The sequence below is a fragment of the Astyanax mexicanus genome, chromosome 15, assembly GCF_023375975.1.
Source record: "Astyanax mexicanus isolate ESR-SI-001 chromosome 15, AstMex3_surface, whole genome shotgun sequence".
Taxonomy (NCBI): Eukaryota; Metazoa; Chordata; class Actinopteri; order Characiformes; family Acestrorhamphidae; genus Astyanax; species Astyanax mexicanus.
This window is the reverse complement of record NC_064422.1, coordinates 18,015,362-18,036,562: the sequence shown is the minus strand read 5'-3', so window position 1 is coordinate 18,036,562 and position 21,201 is coordinate 18,015,362. Positions and strand designations below refer to the sequence as shown.

Below are 21,201 nucleotides of genomic sequence, written 5' to 3'. Positions count from 1 at the left end.
AGGAGAGTTGAGCAGTTTTCTGAAACTAATATTTTATGAATGATTCTGATTGGTCAGATTTTCTCTTTTGCTGAAGTAAGGTGAGGAGGAAGAGCTGATGGTGGTGTTTTTATAAACGTATAAGTATCGATAGATAGATAAATAAAAAAAATATATATATATAAATAAATATAAAAATGAACTCGGTGGCAGTTGTGGAATTATTGAACAGCAGAATGGAGTCAGACGCACCCAAACACTGTTGAGAATCCGCTGGAGGGCTGGAGGGGGGATTAAAGAGGCTGGTTGAGAGATGGCGAGTGGGTGCAGTGGCAGGGGGGCATCTGAGTTCACTGTGACTCCCAAGTAATCTTTAATGCTTTTGAAGTTGCAGCTTAACTCAAATCACTACTGTTAAATTCCAGAACAGAGAGATTTACACATATAAGTGTATATAAGAAATACAGTATATGTCCATATATAGGCAAATATTTGGGCAAAGGCAGGTGCCCCCTTGTTGCCCTCCTAACATTAAAAGTGTCTATAAAATGCCCTTTAGAATATCAATATAGAATCCCTTACTAGCTTGATTTCTTGTAGGAAAATGTGATAAAGTACCCAGTAGGATTTTGAATTTCTTTTCCTATGCCACCCCTACTAGACAGCGTCCCTCCAGTAGAGAAAAAGGGATGCAGTGCTGTAGAGAAACATGATGAAGTGATTTTAATGAAGAAGAGCCCGCCAGTGGATTAAATCTGACGTGGTGCCCTATTCGATTTTTCTTCACCTATGTCACCATTGTCTACCAAAATGAGGCTGTGAGGTAGGAAAGTAGCGTTTACCGCAGAGTACTATCAATACCGCCTCACTGCTGTGTTCACAAATACACTCCTTAAAAAAGAAAGAAATCTTATAAAGGTTAAATCTTTCCATAGTTTCCCAAAAGATCCTGTACTTCACCATGAATGGATTCACAAAATCAGCAGAGATAGTCATTTCAGTTTAAGATGTATGTTACTGGTCTGGTTTGCTAAAGCTAGCCATATTAATACTAGCCAGCCAGCCCGTCTAGCCAGATAAATGTTAGCAGAGAGACAGTCAGCTAACTAGGTAAACCCGGTTCTGGTGGAAACAGGAGAGTTGAGGTGCACATTGAATTCTGACGAGATTTGGGCAGCCGTGGTTTTATGTTTTTTTTTTTACAATCCGGGTTAGCACACAGTCCACAGTTAATCCTGTTGGATGTGGTTGGTCCTTCTTGGTGGTATGCTGACATTACCCAGGATACCGTGGCTCTTGATACATCACAAAGACTTGCTGTCTTGGTCACAGATGTGTCAACAAGACGTGCACCAACAATTTCCCCTTTTTTTCGTCACCCATACATAATGTTGTGTGCATTGCAATATTCTGAGCAAAACTGCTCTCTTACCCTGCTAATTGAACCTTCACACTCTTACTGCTCTTACTGGTGCAATGTGCAATTAATGAAGATTGACCACCAGGCTGGTCCAATTTAGCCATGAAACCTCCCACACTAAAATGACAGGTGTTTTAGTTTTATTGTCCAACCAAAAATTGAAGCCACCACAGGTCGGGCGCCCCCTGCTGTTCGGTTGCAGAAAGCTGTGTAACCCTACCCATCCCCATAGGTTTCAATGGCAAAACAGACATCTTTCAATCAAGTTTTTTTCCAATATACTGTAATTCTAACTCCATTATTTAAATGCAACAGTGTAACCTCTGCCTATATCCCCACAGAATTCGTTTTTTTAAAACGTTATTCTGCTCTATTTAAAAAGGTGTGGTTATTGTAAAAGGGCTGGGTTACACCTAGCCGGGGTGGGACCAGTGACTGTATGGGTGGGGCCAATATCAGACCGTCAGCCTGTGACCTACTGTGTATAGCTCTGTGGAGGCATTTAAATGAGTAGGCTGTCTCTCCACAGTGTTTCTCCCTCCTCTGGTCTCTACTGCACAGACTCGGGTTTCAGGATCGCCATTAGGGCGGAAGAGTTTGGCTTCATTTTCATTAAAGAAATGGGAACGGCGACACGGCGTCCATATTTTTTACAGTCTCTGTTAGCAAATAACTAGCTAGCAAGCTCGCTAACACACACGTTTTCAATACAGCAAACAAAGACAATTACCTTCCTAAGCCCTCAGTCCAGTTGCTGTAGCCTGGAGGTAGCCCAGAGTATCCTGCACTTATTTTCTTCCCATTTTTTGAATGCTTTCATCGTTAATTCAGGGAGGTTTTCAAGGTTAAACTGGTGGATAATTTGCCGGCTCCTTCAGTGCCTTGGAATTTCTGGTTTAGTAACATACCCCACAGCCTTGCTTTTGTGTGGGCACGGAGAGAATATGGTGCATATGTGCCATCACAGTAGGATAAACTGTCATTGATGGTACAGTACAGATTAAATTGTTGTCAGTGATGTTGTCATTTAAAAAACTCCCATTCTTATTCTTAAACTTAATAAAACATCTATTGCATTCATTTATGTGCACGCCCCATGTTGTGCTGTAGGTATCGCTGCCCTGCACTGGTCCTTTCTTGGGCCTAAGGGCGTTTTCACACCAGCACTATTTGGTCCGGTTAAAATGAACTCTGGTCCTTTTGTAACTTTAGTGCAGTTCGATTGAGCAGGTGTGAAAACAGTAATCACACTCGGGCGCGGATCAAAAGAACCGGACCGAGACCAGCTAGAGGAGGTGGTCTCGGTCCGGTACCAAACGAACTCTGGAGCGGTTCGCTTGTGGTGAGAACGTGATCCGGTCTCGGTCGGATCCAGCTATTAAATATAAGCCATTTATTTGAGCTAAACTGCTGATAAAGCAAGCACAGTTTAAACTGATATATTAGCCAGATAACGCTAATTACCACAGCTGTGAACAAACGCTGTGTCCATGCACGCGCCGTCTGCGCTGCATTCACTGCTCACAGCCGCGTGACTCTGTTTATTATGTATAAATCTGCGCTGCACGTAGAAACACTGTGTTTGAAAGTGCAGCGTTTCAGCGTTCAGTGTTAAAGCACAGATATTTGTGCTGGAACACAAAATCTTCTCGCTGTATTTACTTTTTTCGCATATTTATGTTTAACGTACTCCCGTGTCAGACAGCTCTGACCAATTAGAGGACACAGGCTGCTCGCGTGGTTTATTGATGCACATTTTGGTGCGTTTACATTTATGCCTATGTGAAACCAGACCAAGTAAACAAACTCATTAACTGATTCGGACCAGAGAAACGAACTACAGGTGTGAAATCGCCCTAAGATGAGGAGATACCTTGGTTGAGCTTAGCTATAATCGTCATGATTTGATCAATTACTGTTAAAGAGCAATTAACGAGCAATTTGCTCATTACACACAAAGGGCAAATTATGGGACCAGCAAGGACAACAGCTTCAGCAACCTATGAGTGTGTAGGATCTACAGGCACAGCTGCAACCAACACACTGCCCCAACTGCTGGTGTAGTGATCTGGGAAGCACTGCATACGACAGTCAGTCACCCGTAGTATTGACATAAGGAACACTAACAGCTCTTAGACATGTATAGGACATCCTGTGACCTCTCTTGTGTTGCCTCTGTTGATAGGGCTCCCTCCCAAATGGCATTTTTCAGCAGGATAATGCTCACCCACACACACAACACATTTCCTGGAAATGTCTCCTCCAGATTGCAACTCTTGCTGCCCGTTCACCAGATTTATAACCAATTAAGCATTTAAGGTCCAGTCTCAACATCTGTGGGTAAATGTGCTGAAGGATGCCATTTGGAACTTGCATTTCTCCATGCCCAACCATACTGTCTCATCTCTTTGTGTATTCAGACTAGATAGTAGAGGCTCTTTTTATTAAATGTACAGTTTCCCCCAATAAACGTATTCTTTCACACCTTTCACAGTTTTGAAAACACTTACATGCAGACCAGTATTCATAGATATAGGTTATATTGGAAACTGGCCTTGGAGCTGAATAAACTGGTAAAGAGGATGTGAAGTGTTTGTAATGGTGAGGGGAAAGTGTTTGGACTGTTGTGAGGTAACATTAGTCTGCAGTACGACTCCGATGTGATTCTGATACGCCGGCTCTCTGTTTGTTGTTTTATTTTTATGAAACTCTTGAGAGGAAACGGTGGGATTATGTAATCTAACTGTGTCTGAGTCTCAGGGACTGCAGAGCTGCTCTCCTGTGGAGGCTGAACGTAAACGTGGTGCTGCATTACTTACTGTGGTCCTCATAAACCAGCAGAAACCAGGGATGCACAAATCCGAGGTAGAGCTGGGCGATATGTCCCAAAAAAAAAAAAATCGATTTAAAAAAAACATCTGATTTTCGATTTAAATCGATTTTTTTCCCCTACTAAAAATCAAACTAAAGATGATAAAGAAATGGTTAAAACTAGTTGTTATTTAATTTGTTTTCACTTAAAATGTTCCCTTTGTGGTTAAAGTGCAACCAGAAACAAGCAAAAAAGGGGTGGGGCATGCGCACGGGAGGGAGGGAGGGTTTGACAAACTCAGAGAAAATCGATTTTCATTAAAACACATCGTCCTTAACTGTAAATTCGAGTTAATCGATAAAATCGATTAATCGCCCAGCTCTAATCCGAGGTTTACATTTTCCGATTAGGAACTGTAAAATTTGCTTATTGGTTGATACACAATTAATTAGATTTATTGATGGAATAATAAACCATATACTTCACCAAGTGGGAGTTTTAGCCATCGCCAAGGTTCCAATTGCTTCATGTTTATTTACCTGCTCCGGAGACTTTAATCACCATTTTTAGAAAGCTGAGTTCAATTTCACTACTAACCCCAACTAGGTCTGATTACTGCCAGACCTGTAGAATCAAGAAATCACTTAAATAGAACCTGTCTGACAACATAAAACAGCTAAAAGATCTCAAAAAGCAACACATTTTGCTATAAAAAAAATCCAAAAACAGATGATGAAAACCAAATCATTGACATCTATCAGTCTGGAAAATATTACAAAGTCATTTCTAAGGCTTTGGAGCATAGAAAGAAAACATGGAACACTGGTGAACCTTCCCAGGAGTTGTGGCCTGACCAAACTTATTCCAAAAGGGCATGGACAACTCATCCAGGAGGTCAAAAAAGAACCCAGAACAACATTTAAAGAACTGCAGGTCTCACTTGCTTCAGTTAAGGTCAGTGTTAATGATTCAATAATAAGAAAGAGACTGGATGAAAATGGTCTTATGTGAGAGATGGTCTTATGTGAGGCAAAAAAAAAACACTGCTGACCAAAAACAACACAACAGCCCATCTCACATTTACCACAAAACATCTTGATGCTCTCCAGGACTTTGGGTAAATATTCTTTGGACTGACGTGACAAAAGTGAAACTTTTTGGAAGGTGTGTGTCCTGTTATCTGGAGTAAAACGTACACGTAATTTTAGAAAAAGAAAACTTCGAACTGAATGTAAAACATGGTGGTGGTAGTGTGATGGTCTGGGGCTACTTTTGTGCTTCAGGGTCTTGATAACTTCCTGTAGTAGATGTAACCAGAAATTCTGCTGTTTACCAGACAGTCCTGGCCATCTGTCGGCCATATTTTTCAAAAAGTCATGAGCAGAGTTGGAAAGTAACAAATTACATTTACTCACTTTACTGTAATTGAGTAGATTTTATGAGTAATTTGTTATCTTGTGGTCAAATTAATTATGTAATATGAAGTGAGGTCTGATAGTGGATGCATATTCACCCCACACACATATCCCACAGATCAGTGCAACATACTTTAGCTTGCATGGGACATGTCAAAAGTCATGGGACACAGTAGTTCATGCCATGCGTATGATGTCAGTGTGTTTTACTGCTGTTTGTTTGTTTGTTTGTGTGGATTGCTGTAGATTAGACAGCTTTATCTGTGATCTGATGAATTGAGTGTGTGTGTGTGTGTCTCTGTGTGAGATGGATTAATCTTCCTGTTTCTCACTCGGACTCACACTGAGCAGCGATCTGTCCACAGAACCAGCGCAGTGGAGATTACGTACACTTTAGCTGGACAAAGGAATCAGAAACAGAGAGAGCGCTGCTAATCTCTCACTGATCAACAAACATTCTGAGTCAGTTGAATCAGCATTATTACAGATGAGGGCAGCACCATATACAGCTGTAAAAAAAATAAGAGATCACTTAATGATGATGTTTTTCCTTGATTTTTACCAAATTGAAAACCTCTGGAATATAATCAAGAGAAAGATGGATGATCATAAAGGCATAAAGTTATCCAAAAGCAGTGTGTAAGACTGGTGGAGGAGAACATGTCAAGATGCATGAAAACTGTGATTAAAAACCAGGGTTATTTCACCAAATATCGATTTCTGAAAATATGAACTTGTTTTCTTTGCATTTCTTTAAAAAGGACCGCATCACTTGACTGAGAGAAGCTGGTTATTTGCATCTTGTTGTGGATGGATCTGGTGCAACTTCATTGCACAACAGGGTGCCTGGCAATACATTCAATGATCAATAATAGTAAAAACCAGCAGCTGGAGAATTTCCGATTTATTAGATATACAAAAAAGAAAAAAAAAAGTTTTGACACATTCATCAGGGTTAAAAGATAAAAGTTAATGACATTAAAATTTTAAAACCCACATGATTACAAAACAATCAATGAGAAGGACACTCCAAATAATGAAGGTTGCATTATCAGCCAATGAGAGTCAGCCAATGATAATGTGAGAGTCACATTATCAATAGAGAACATAGAAGTCCAAGGAAAAACATTTTTGACAGGACCTGAAGGAGGCTGAAGTGCTTTTTTTGCTACTTTTAACCTAAATAATTTCAGTTACCCTATATTTGATTCATCCTTTGTTCCCTAGTCTGTAATTCAGGCTGCTGTAACTAGACTGGTGTAAGTTCTGTTTATTAACTCTACATGTTTTGTGAGATCGTTCTGTTTACAGTATTTTGGGCTCTCTGGGGAATCTGGCGCCTCCTGCAGGTGTTCCCTACACACACCTAAACACACACTGCAGCTAATTGATTAATTACAGCCTCTCTGAGCGCATTAAAGCAGCCGGGTCATCGTACGGTTAATGAATAGGAGTGGAAGCGGCTCTTAGCCGTGGTCTCAGACTACAGGGAACGCTGTAGAGGGACTAAAGCAGAGCGTCCAAACTTTCCGGCTTTAGTATTCAGGAGCAGTAAAGTGCGCGGCCGCGGCGTCTCATTAATGGGCCCAGGACGGCCGTGATTAATGAACCGGGCTGATTTAACGGGCCGTGCTCTGACACACACGGTCCTTTGTGTACTATTGTGGCTGTGAAGCGACTTCATATGAATTTAATAAAGGAACAAAAAAGAGAGACAAAAGCCGAGGCGCAGCTGGATCTCCCGTTATTACTGCGGCGCGTTTAAAGCACCAGAGATCCGCAGAACTAGGACAGAACCGCCCCAAATCCCAAAGTGTGTCTGGACTACAAAAATAACCCACGTCCGCGAGGGACGCAGATTGGAGATCAGTTGCGGCTGTCTTTTTATTGAGCAACTGTTCCATTCTTATATCTCTCATATTTCACATTGCATACACTCAACGAGAACAAAAATTCATCCAACACTTCACCCCAGTTGGTATTCAGTTCTGTCTCAGACAGATATTTAAATTATTACAGGTGTATTAGGTTAATTAGACTCAGGGTGTAAAAGTGCTTTCTCCACTGCTTTATAAAATTAATCTCCGAGACTACTTTTCTAGTAAGAAACAAGGGTGTCTAAGCTAAGCCAAGTATATAAAACTGTAATTCTTAGAAAAAAGTCAAATGAGAGCTGGATGTTAATATACACGGATTTCTCTCCTAAAAACAGTTTTTGAGTGAGTAAAACGCTTCTGTTTATTCACAGTAAGCCTAGATTTCCAAATTTCCACTAAGGCTAGCCACAGTTAGCGGCTAATGCCACCCAACAGAGCTACACTTTTCCGTGGGCATTTCGAATTTTCTGCATTAACACAGCGTGCATGTGAATAATTTGAATAGTGCTTTATGTCCGTCATTCATCTTGCTTGATAAAATGAAACGTTATCAGCTGCATGTAACTTAGTTTGGTTAGCCTCCCACAAAACAACCTGAGCCATGTAAAACGTTGACTGCAAGCTAGCTACCTAAACGTGGCACAGTAGGTGGCTGTCAGATTATTTAGGATCACTAAACATCCTAAACTCGACGACATTGGATTTTAGAGAAGTTGATTGTGATCCTGTCTTGTAATACTGTGAAGGCTACATTTCAAGCTCATTTCATGGTGCTGCGCTTTTTTATTTGTTCCCTAGTGAAGCGTGCTGGGAGTCCCCCACTACGCCCGCGCCCTTCCCTTTTGCCTCTCGAGGTGTCTGAATCTAAATGATTGACTCTGAAAAAACTTTGTTTTACAAAACTTCAATCAAAATTACGAATTATAAAGAAAATCTTGTTGAAATATGAAATCATATTTGCCTATATTATTTTTTCCCCTCCCTCGGAAGGGCAATATCACCCTAGGATGGCAAAAGGGCAGTTGCCCAAGCACATTGGGCCATAGCTTCTGCACGTCACTGGCTAGTTAGCAGGTAATGCTAATGTTGCTCCAGCAGTGCTAGCTGGGGTCAGCAACAGGCTACAGGCCAATAATACACACAATCTAATTAACAAATATACACCTTCCATCACTGAAACAGTGTAACATTCTGGAAATGTAGAACTTCTCTTAGCTACTTAAAATAAAATACATCAGTTTTTAGCTTAAATCGTCTCGATTTTAAATATTACGTTATGTACAGACCACAATTTAAAGTCTTATTAAAGAAAAAAATCACCACTGTGTCTTAATTTTTTTTTTCCATAATATTAACTATGGAAGTTTCAAATGACATTATTCTACAAATTTGGTGTAATTGGATGGCAAAATTAGAAAAAAATGCATATTTGGTTGGTTTAGACCAGAATTTAGACTCCTTTAAATAAAAAAAAATCAAAAGATTATTAAGTGACACCACTGACGTCTTGAAGAACACTTGTAATAGTGATGATTATGGATGTTTCAAGTATTAAAACTGTAAGAAATTTTATTTTAATTAGTTCGGAGTCATAAAATTGATGAAAATTCATGAAAATTAATGGTTTTTCATTTTGCACCTCTAATTTCTCATGTATTTAAGGTAAGATGATCAATAAGTTATCAAATGCCTCCAATGTAGTCTTGAAAAGCACTCTCCATAGTGTTAATCATGTCAGGTTAAAATAATCTAGTAATTTGGAATAAACTTTGGTCTATTTGGTTTTGCATAAACCAGATTTTGGAGTCCTATAAAACCATCCAGTCAAATTATTATTAAATGACACCATTTCATTTTTGAAGAACACATTCTATACTATTAATGAGATTAATCTGAAGTTATATTACTGTAGCACTTTGGAGTAATGGGAGGTTAAACTTAGGAAAAAAAGCTCATTTGGTTTAGCATGAACCAGAATTTGACATACCACAGGGCACCCAAATACCTAGTTTTTGGCCGGCCCCCACCAATAGCTAGTTTCAGCCCTGGTCTATGCTGTCCGTCAGTCAGCCAGCCACCATCATCTTCATTTACATTTTAATATAAAATTTCTTCTGCTTGCATTAAATGTTGTAATTAACAAATAACCCCCTGCAACAAATAAAAACTAAAACAAATTGCACTGTTATGTTTTAATGTTATGTAAATCTATTATGTGTAATATGTTGGTCTTTCAAAAGTGGTAAAGTAGTGAAACGGTAAAAAAAAAGTGAACATGTCTTTTTTTGGGGGGGGGGGACGTTAATTATTCTGATTGAACCATTACCTCTTATAGGTAAGGAACACCATTGCACTGAATATTGATAGAATAATTAGCAATGTAGTTAGTAATAAAATATCCACACTGCTTGTTAGGATTTTTTTAAAATAAATATTATTTTGGATATTAATTGTATAGTTAAACATTCGGTGAACATGTGGTGAACACTAAAAGACACACTGCCCCAACTGCTGGTTGTGTGAAGGACATCTTGCAGACACTTCTGTTGTCTCTTATTTGCAAGGTTTCCTACTGGCAGTGTTCAGCAGGGCTCTCCAGAAAAGTCTCCACCAGATTGCAACACTTTTTTGGCACAACTGGTGACCAGATTTATCATCAAACCAGCCACAGTCCAAATGTTAAGTTCTTGGTTTGTATTTCTGTTTAAAGCTAAAACGAGAACCGAAAGTTGGGGGTGTTAAATTAAGATTATGTAATGTGATCTTTCATACTATTTTTTTCTCTTCCCTTGTTGGCTTATGTAAATTTACTGGAGACTGTCAGACAATCTTCATCTTGAGCTTGAATTTTAGATAAAGATAAAAAAAAATGATATTAATTTTAAAACACAGGCACAAAAAATCATTTTCCTACTTAATTGACACTAAAATCACGCTCTAACTCTTTCATTGTTCAAAGGAGAGTATTATCAGCCTGTAGTCTGCTGCTAACCTCAGCTTGCACTGCTGGAGCAGCATTAGCATTACCCGCTAACGCCACTAAGCGCTGTCTCTTTCACTGTTAAGAGGAGAGTATATCGGCCTGTAGCCTGTGTGTTTACCGTGTTAAAAACAAGCTGTGTGGGACAAACCGCTAGCTAATATTGCCCTGGCTAACCAAAACACTCAGGGCTCCTCAGTGTAGCGCTGTCAGGTGGCATTAGCTGCTAACTGTGACTAGCCTTAATAGAAATCTTGAAATCTAAGCTTACTGTAAATGAACGGAATCGCTTTACTCACCCAAATAAACAGTTTTCAGGAGAGAAATCTGTGTAGATTAGCATTCAGCTCTCGTTTGACTGTTTTTGTAAGAATTACAGTTTTGTTTACCTAACTTATCTTAGCTTTACAGGCGAGACCTGCACTTGTGCCCTCTTGATTATTTTTTAACTTTCCTCTCTCCAATATCATTTGTTTTACTTCTATATTGGATACACTGAGTGTGTAATGAACATCGTGATATTCATGATATTGTGAATTTAGACCTACTTTTTTGTCATTTTACACCAAATTAATGATATTCCAGACTGTTTACAGGGGTATTCATACTCAGCCTCCAGTCAAATTCCTCTGCATTCAGGCGTACAGTAAGTTTCAGAATTGCTCATTCAAGTCTGATGAATCACTGTCTGTTACTCAGAGTATAATTCCTGTGTCTGTCTATGTGTGTGTGTGATTTTTTTTTTTTTTTTTTTTGCTCTGTCAGCTGTTTTTGTGGTCTATTAGTAGTAGTATATTTGTAGTTCATGTTCATGAGTATGGATGGGAATACGTATAGTTAGGTATGTATGGGTATGGATGAGAATGAATGGGAATGGGTATAGATGGAGTGATTAGAATGAGTATGGATGTTTATGGGAATGGATATTTATGTATGGTTGTAAGTGTGTGTGGGTATGTTAATGGGTATGGGTATGTGTATGGTAATGGATATGGTTGGGTACAGGTTATGTATGGTTATAAGTATCTGTGGGTATGTGAATGGGTTAGGGTATGTGTATGGTAATGGGTATGGTTGGGTACAGGTTATGTATGGTTATAAGTATCTGTGGGTATGTGAATGGGTTAGGGCAGTGTTTCTCAACCAGGGTGCCGCGGCACCCTGGGGTGCCGTCTGGCTTCATCGGGGGTGCCGTCAAAATATTGCGCCTCACGTGCATATTTCCTTTCCAGAGTCAGCTCGTGTCGGGGTGTGTCCCAATTCACAGGCAGCATACTCTGAAGGATGCGACCCACAGAGGCGGTGTATTACTGCGCAGCTGTGACGCAATCTGTCTTCTAATACAGCCTCTGAAGGATGCAGCCCTTAAATTGGGACACACTGTAAAGTTTTTGTCCCCCACGCGATGCACGCGTGGCAACACCCCTCGTTCTCACCTGAAGTACTGCGCCAGCACCCCCCCACCCCCACTCCCCCCTGGGGTGCCGTGACATCTCGTATATATTTAAAGGGTGTCGTGATAGAAAAAAGGTTGAGAAACGCTGGGTTAGGGTATGTGTATGGTAATGGGTATGGTTGGGTAGAGGTTATGTATGGTTATAAGTATCTGTGGGTATGTGAATGGGTTTGGGTATGTGTATGGTAATGGGTATGGTTGGGTAGGGGTTATGTATGGTTATAAGTATCTGTGGGTATGTGAATGGGTTTGGGTATGTGTATGATAATGGGTATGGTTGGGTACAGGTTATGTATGGTTATAAGTATCTGTGGGTATGTGAATGAGTTTGGGTATGTATATGGGAATAAGTATAGATGGGTATGGTTATTTATAGTTGTAAGTGTGTATGGGTACATTAATTTGTTTCGGTATGTGTATAGTAATGGGTATGGTTGGGTACGGGTTATGTATGGTTATAAGTATGTATGGGAATGGGTATGATTATGTATGGTTATAAGTATCTATAAGTATGTGAATGGGTTTGGGTAGGTGTATGGTAATGGGTATGGTTGTGTACGGGTTATGTATGGTTATAAGTATCTGTGGGTATGTGAATGGGTTTGGGTATGTATATGGGAATAAGTATAGATGGGTATGGTTATTTATAGTTGTAAGTGTGTATGGGTACATTAATTTGTTTCGGTATGTGTATAGTAATGGGTATGGTTGGGCACGGGTTATGTATGGTTATAAGTATGTATGGGAATGGGTATGATTATGTATGGTTATAAGTATCTATAAGTATGTGAATGGGTTTGGGTAGGTGTATGGGAATAAGTATGGATGGATATGGTTATGTATGGTTATAAGTATGTATGATACTGGGTATGGTTATGTATGGTTATAAGTATGTATGGGAATGGGTATGGATAAGTATTGTTAAGAGTATGTATGGGAATAAGTATGGATGGGTACGGGTTATGTATGCTTTTAAGTATCTAAGGGTATGTGAATGGGTTTGGGTATGTGTATGGGGATAAGTATGGATGGGTATGGTTATGTACGGTTATAAGTATGGATGAATGATGTGAAGCTATATGGACTGGAGGTTAAAATCTGCTCTTTCCACAGAGTTTCTGTGCTTCTTTTAATGAACTGAGAGTGAGAATAAATTAAACATGATATAAGCTGAGGTGTTTGGGGTATTCCAGTGAGTACAGAGATGTGTCACCGGCTTTTTCCAGTCGATTAATCTGCATTGTGTTCATTACAGTAAATTGAACAGCCAGTCAGAAAAGCATTCACAGTGTTTTCCATGCTGGAGGTCATGTGATTCATGCTGATTAGCACACGAGTTGGAACAGATGTGCTGGAGGAGGGGAAACCTGGTATAATATCTTCTAAATTCAGTTTCACTTTTATTTCTTAACCCTTTAATTCAGCTTTTCAGATTTGAAACACAAATGTTTGAATTGGAACACAGTTTAATTTTACTGTTTTACAGTGAGAGTTCAGTAAAGTGCTGCTAATGGTAAACTAGCTAGTTAGCTATTTTTTTAAGCAGTGTTATATTGTATCTTGAGGGATGGTGGATCAGGGCAAGCCAAGAACCTCTTGGTATGGATTGGGTTTTGACCATTTCCATAAGGATAGAGAGGTGCTGTGTAACGTAACATGCCAGACATCTTGGCATCTTGGAGTTGTAGAGGTTCCTAATAGGGCTGCACGATATATATCGTTTAAGCATCGTCATCGTGATGTGAGCATGCACAATAGTCACATAGCAGGCCGTGCAGTGTGACCTAACAAATTAATCAAAAGCAATGTTTTGATTCTTGACACAAGAAGTAGATACACAGCTCTGTCTCTGTCTCTGTGTGAGTGAAAGGCTGCTGCTGCCTGAGAAGCTGACAGCCTGTCGAAAGCAGTACACCTCAGTCCGGCACAGTTTTGCGCAGATATTTCCAGTGACAGCTGAAATCACGCTTTTAAGCCCAGAAAAATGCTCTTATTTATCTTTTAAAAGTCCATTTAAATGCCCGATTAAATGGAGGATTGTTGCTGTTTTGCTGTTTTCTTCAGGTTTTGAGTTATCGGTTGAATCTAAAGCGCTGACTCTGCTCTCGGTCGGTCTGTGTCTCGGACGTGAGACAGCACATGGGTGGGGGCGGGGCTGGTGACGTCAAAGGTCCTGCATTGTTTAATATTGCAATATATACCTTTGAAAAAAAAAGATTGCAATGTAAACTTTTCCAATATCGTGCAGTTTCTAGTTCCTAATGGGGTCCTTTGATAATCCATCCCATGTCGCTCTTTCTAATATTCTTACGCAGTTACTGCAGATTTGTCAGTAGGATTACATTGGTAATTGCATGTCAAATAGCATCCCACACATTTTTAATCAGGGAAAGCTGTGGTAATACAGCTGGCCTTGGAATAGTATCTGTTTGAGATGTCAGTAAGTTGTGGATGAGCATTGTCTTATTAAAAAAAAAAATTCAGATTAGGTAGGGTTTTTAGGACCTTATTAACATAACGTTAAGCTGTCAAAGTACCTGTGATAAGTACGAAAGAAATTTTTTTGTTTAAAAAAAAAGAATAAAAATAATTAAGAAGAATACAATAGAAGAACCAGTGTGAGCTGGTTCTAAAGGGAGCTGCAGATGTAAAGTCATGTGGTGTGATGGTGAATATTCTCTCTCTCTCTCTCTCTCTCTCTCTCTCTGAGTGCTGGATCTGAATGAGAATGGGCAGCGAGGGCCGGACATTAGCAGCTCTAATGAAGGACGGCTTTGTCGGATGATTGAATTCCTGATGAAGGGCAGCGGATCCGCTGTTTGCTCAGGCCTTGCAATTACTGTGTGTGCATAGTTTGATGATTCTGTGTGTGTGTGTGTGTGTGTGTGTACGTGGGTGCACATATAGAGTCAATTTAATCAATTTAAATAATATTACAGTCAGTTTTTAATTAGATAAGAAAAGAAAAAAGAAAGAAACGCACTTTCATTGTTTGATGTTACGTTAATAAGATCCTGCTACAAGACACTCTGGTGTTTTGTTGTTTCAGCAGGACGATGCTCGTCCACATACTGCTACCGTATCAGGATGCTCAAGAAATTTTGCCCTTATCCTGCTCAATTGTTTCTTATAATGTATTGTTCCAGGTTACATTTCCTAGCTGCCATTTTAAGGATTTGGTGTTGATTTAAAAAAAATGAATCAACCTTGATATGGCAATGTTGTTTCAATGTTGTATGTTCAACCTTTTTTAAACCATAGCTCACATTGGGCATGCTCAAAATTGTAAAAATGTGATTGGCTGAGAGGCTTTCTGGTGAGTGCCGTTATCATCCGGTAATAATGCACTGTAACTGAAGCTCTCTATTAGTTCTGTGCGATATGACGATAAATATCATGCAAATATATAAAGCAGGCTACGATAAAATAAATTGGCGTGGTCACTTTGCATAAACTCGACATGATGCTGCTTTACGTTATTTGACGGACACTTAAAAAAATGTTTATTGCGTTTATTTTGATAACTCAATTTAAATACCAGTATAATTTTGAAAAAAATTTGCTACTGCATCTACCTCATTTGTTTTAATTTGATACATATATATTCAAATACAAATTTTACAATTTTTAACGTTGAAGGTCAGTTGTGTGCCAGCTGGGTTGTCTTCCTTTTGAATTTTTGAATATCACTGCAATCCCACACTTTCTTATGGAAAAAAAAAAACTTTTTTACGATTAGTATATTATAAAGTGAAAAAAGAAGTGAAATAACTGAAATACAGCTCTGAAAAAAATGAGACCACGTAAAAATTACAAGTTTCTTTGATTTGATTTCTTTGATTTGATTTCTTTGTGGCATAAAATGGTCCAAAAGCAGTGTGTAAGACTGGTGGAGGAGAACATGCCAAGATGCATGAAAACTGTGATTAAAAACCAGGGTTATTCCACCAAATATTAATTTCTGAACTTTTAAAACTCCATTTCTCATTTTCTGCAAATAAATGCTCTAATCGACAACATTTTTATTTGGAATTTGGGAGAAATGTTGTCCGTAGTTTATAATATAAAACAACAGTGTTCATTTTAATCATATTAACATGTACCTATAAATGTCTGCAAAATCAGAGAAACTGATTCAGAAACTGAAGTGGTCTCTTTTTTTTCCAGAGCTGTAGATCATGATACATCATACATTTTGTCCGTATCGTCCAGCTCTAAAATAATGTTTATGTAGAATACAGTACTAAATACTGTGCTGATTTGCTGATTATGGCACTGTCCTGTGTTTAACCCACACTGAAAACTGCTGATTGGCTCAGACTCAGCACTTTAGCAGGATGTGACTGACATCCTAAAAACACAACCCATCTGCTTACATCACTTATCTCATCAAACACAGAACCTTCTGACTCATCCCTCTTTACTCAGTATCGCTCTGAGGATCAGAAACACTGGATATAAAGATCAGACAGACTGCTGTGGAGCTTCTCCTGAACTCTGACTGTATCAGATCTGACTAATCCGATCAGACAGTGTTTATGTGGAGTGGGGGCAGTGAGGGTGAGTCTGATTTTGGTATATTTTTATATTAATGGTATTAAATTCCTCAACTAATACATTTCTCTCATCACTTATACTATCAGTGATGGGAATAACGGCGTTGAAATAATACTTTTCCGACACGGAGGGCGAGTAACAGAAAAGTAACACAATAGTTACTTTTACTGGTAACTAGTTACTTTTACAGTGTAGTAACTCTGTTAGTAACTCAGTTACTTTTTTGGAGAAGTAACTAGTGACTATAACTAATTACTTTTTCAAAGTAACGTGCCCAACACTGTCTACTATTTATTAAACTGTAATTTTTTTTACAATTTATTTTAAGTTAAGTCTGAAGCAAATGTCTAAGCAATAATAGGTATTATATGTATTACATTCAGGGAAAATGTTGTTTTGTTTTTTTGTGCATGCTATTTTTTTTCAGTTTATCATGATTCAGTTTCTAAATCAGTTTCTCTGATTTTGCTATTTATAGGTACATGTTTGAGTAAAATGAACATTGTTGTTTTATTCTATAAACTATAAACAACATTTCTCCCAAATTCCAAATAAAACTATTGTCATTTAGAGCATTTATTCGCAGAAAATGAGAAATGGCTAAAAAAACAAAACCTCAAATAATGCAAAAAAAAAGTTTATATTCATATTCAAGTTTTAAGAGTTCAGAAATCAATATTTGGTGGAATAACTCTGCTTTTTAATAAATAATAAAATTAAAAGTCTTGGCATGTTCTCCTCCACCAGTCTTACACACTGCTTTTGGATAACTTTATGCCACTCCTGGTGCAAAAATTCAAGCAGTTCAGTTTGGTTTGATGTCTTATGATCATCCATCTTCCTCTTGATTACATTCCAGAGATTTTCAATTTGGTAAAATCAAAGAAACTAATTTTTTTTAAGTGGTCTCTTATATAGTTTTTTCAGAGCTGTAAATTTCCTAACATTAGTCCAGAATGTAACAGATGTAAGCACGTGCCAGCCATCCTAGCACCAGAGGTGGTCTTTGCATAGAGGCATTGCTAGGCAACTGCCTTGGGCCCCTCCCACTGCAGCCCACTGTAGGGGCCCCCTGACTAGCTGCAAACTTTCCATAGGCCTACAGCTGGTAATTGGGGCCCTTTGGACAGTAATTCACAGATAGTGCGTTCAGAAATGGTGATTCTTGTATGTTTAAAATGGAAACAAAGACAACACACTAAATTACAAAGAAATACAGTTCAGTCCACACCCCCTGTCTTTCGCGTCAAAATGAAATATTCCAACCATGCCATGTGGCCATGCCGTAGACCCCTAACGCGCTGCTTGTGAAAGATGGAATTGAGGTGAAATTAAGTGTACAAGTGGGTTGTGAGCAAAGCCATGAAAAAAGAAAAGAAAAGAAAAAAAGAAGGAAGAAGGAAGAGTCTAAACTAAAAACAGATGCTCTTCCAAAACTGATAAGCTTTTTTGGTGTGTCAGGACTAGGAGGTGCCGTACTAGGGTTGTGTCATTTATGACCCAACATCACGATGGATGGTAAACATTGCGATGCCACACCAACTTTTTTGTTTTTCCAGAAACATGCACTGACCTTCTTTAAGTCTCCTTCACCTAAAATTTTAGCAGGGATTGTATGGAAAAAGATGAATGAGAATGAATTAGAGTCAGGGATGAAAATTAACATACCCTACTGCTAAAAATATGCCTATAGGCATATTATTATATTATTTATTATTATTATATTATTATATTATTATTATTATTATTATTATTATTATATTATTATTAAGATATTATTACTTTTGCCTCGTTGTGCGTCGGGAAACTTGCTCATTGTCAACCAGTGTTGGGCACCTTACTTTGAAAAAGTAATCAGTTATATTTACTAGTTACTAACGGAGTTACCCCACTATAAAAATAACTAATTACCAGTAAAACTATTGACTTACTTTAAATAATGTAAATTCTATTATTATTAGAAAAATAACAAACGAAAATAAACCCAAAATGTTGACAAAAATATAGTCTAACGAATTTCAAAACATAGAAACGAAAAACGTTAAAATGGTATTAATATAACATAATATAATATAACAGCTGGATCAAACAGTTTAGCGTCAGTCACAAGGAAAGCGCGCGCGGCATTGCGATAAAAAAAAACTTTTAATAAATAAGGTCCCATCAAGTGAAGTGAAATATATGGTATTAAAAGGCATTAAATTACCATATTTATTGATTTTTAATCAAGAGAAATCGGGCAAAATGCACCGCGCTGCGCTCTCTCTCTCTCTCTCTCTCTCTCTCTCTTTCTCTTCAAGTTCAAGGGGTATAAATACTTTTGCAAGCCACCGTATCCGGTTTATACTGTATCTCTCATTCTCTCTCTGTCTTGTTTTACCTCTTACTCTCACCTTTTTGATGTACCTTTCTCTGAGGTAGCTTCTGCTTTGTGCCAGGCTGTTATTTTTTTAAATAAGAATATCGTTGCTGTCCTATGAAAAACACTTATCTCCATTTTTGTCGACGAATAGACCAATAGAAAATCTTCAAAACGATCTAAAATAAACTCTTTTTACATTGACTTCCTTTGAAAGTTTACAAGTTTTTTTCTCTCTCCTGTAAAGTTGCTGTTTTGGGATAAGTGTTTTTCATTGGACAGCGACGATATATTCTTAATGACTTGCATAGTTAAATTAAAGATTAAATATAAAAAAAGGTTGACTCATATCATCTTGAAGGGCTGAATACTTTTGCACGTCACACTTTTCAGATTTTTGTTTGATGCTAATTTTGAAAATCATGTATCATTCCATTCCACTTCACATGTATGTGCTTCTTTATGTTAATCTATCTATCTAAAATTAAACAAAAATCTCAATAAAATACATTTTAATTGAAGAAGTGGTTGTAGAGTGACACAATAAAAAGGGGGTATGAGTACTTTTGCAAGCCGCTGTAGTTCTGCATCGAGTTTTTAATGAAATCTTTTCTCTCTACAGGTAAATCTGCTGTTGGTGGGATGATGTAGTACAGTGGTCTACAGCTCTGGCAGCTCCCTCTTCAGCCTCATGGATGAAGGTCCAGACCCCGCCCTCTCCCCGCCCCGCCCACCTCCTCACCGGCTCTGAGGTCAGCCTGCCTGGGGGGGTCATGGCCCACCTGCACTATAAGTACAGCCTGCTGAGCTCCGAGGCCGAGGAGTACCGCAAGAGACCGCTTCCACTGCAGGTACTCACTTTTATTATCAAATGATAATTAAGAGTTTACATCGTTTATATTAGAGGTGGAGATCACAGAGCATGTTGGATCATTTTCCTCAATAAATAAATGACCAAATGTCACATTCTCGTCCTGTCCCGTCTGTCTCCATGTTTTTGCGCTTTTCCACCTAGTTGACCACAGCACCGCATAAATGAATTAAAAATGTATATTTAATTACTAAAACAACATAGTCTACAGAAAAGAAATATCCATTTTGATTTTATTATTAATAGAATTATCAAAAAGCATTAAAAATGTGGCTTAATTAGTGCTGGATGATATAGCCTATTTTTTTAATGTGATATATTCCTTAATTTTGGCCAATACGATACAATGGACATCTGTACCCACTACTGTCTGAAATTTTTCTTTAGATCTTTGACACCTTCTCTCACAAAAACTATATAATACACATTTTCCCAATCATTTGAGTCATTTTTCATGGAAAAAACTAGGTTTCATGAATGATCGAATTTTTAACAGAAACAACATACCGCGGGTCTATGTTTTTTTCTGATTTGGGTCAAAAAATTAAAAGTGCTTTTTGTTGCATTTCTGAGCAAAATTTGGTCCGATTTACCATGCCCATGCATTTTCCAACTCGTTGACACATTCTTTTAGCCCATTCGAAAACTGAATTAATTTTATTCTTCTGTACCCGTTCTATGATAGAACAACTTAAGGTGCTTAGGGTCATTGTCTTGCTGCATGACCCACGTTTTCTTAATATCCACTAACTAAAATAAGCTTCTGCCACTACAGACAGACAGAGGCTGAGGCCAAAGGATAATGACCCACATTATTATATAAAATGGAATGAAAAGCTCACAAACAGCCAATTAGTGCACATATTAGTGGCACGACAGTGACAGCCACTTTACTGTCTGTATATACTGTATCAGTAAATATAATCCCAGCATTCCTCCATTATTAAACACAGGGTCTTTTCCACGCAGCAAAGAGCCAATTACAGCTCAGCCTGAGCCCCAATTAGACCGGGTATAAGAACCGCTGGCCCTGCTGTTTGGTGGGGTGCCACCTCCGCCAGCGCTACAGTAAAAGTTCTTAAACGGTGGCCGATAATATGACAGATTTAGCTTCAGTATTTTCTGCCAGGAAGTCCTCCGTGCCAGATGAGAATACTCAAAATACTCACCGGGGGCCTGAGATAATTGATACGGTTGGAGATTATCTGAGTGAATTTCTTATGATGCTGTAAATATGGTTGGCACACCTTCCTGGCATCGTAAGCTCAGCTGTGCCGCAGTCTAATCTGCCAGAGTGCATGGCATTTGTCCTGTAGCCAAGTGGATATGAAGCTAACGTGAAACTTTTTAAGTGCTCTAGATCCGGGGTTGTCAAACTCATTGACAAGAGTTTGCACCATTCTTGATTTCTTATTTTTTTTGCGTGTTTGTCGATGTTAAATGTTTCAGATCATTAAACAAATCTAAATAGTCAT

At 38.5% G+C, this 21,201-nt stretch overlaps 1 protein-coding gene across 2 annotated transcripts in view; it reads left to right on the top strand.

Moving 5' to 3' along the window:
* Positions 1–21,201, top strand: part of LOC111191342 (carbohydrate sulfotransferase 15) — an 81,161-nt gene that overhangs the window by 28,402 nt on the left and 31,558 nt on the right. Inside the window, exons 2-3 of one of the 2 annotated variants that reach the window (XM_049464827.1) lie at positions 16,368–16,499; positions 19,478–19,706. In XM_049464827.1, the coding sequence (XP_049320784.1) occupies positions 19,551–19,706 (156 nt within the window). In that variant the 5' untranslated portion in view covers positions 16,368–16,499; positions 19,478–19,550. The remainder of the gene's footprint in view (positions 1–16,367; positions 16,500–19,477; positions 19,707–21,201) is intronic. The other variant, XM_049464826.1, reaches the window with a different exon arrangement.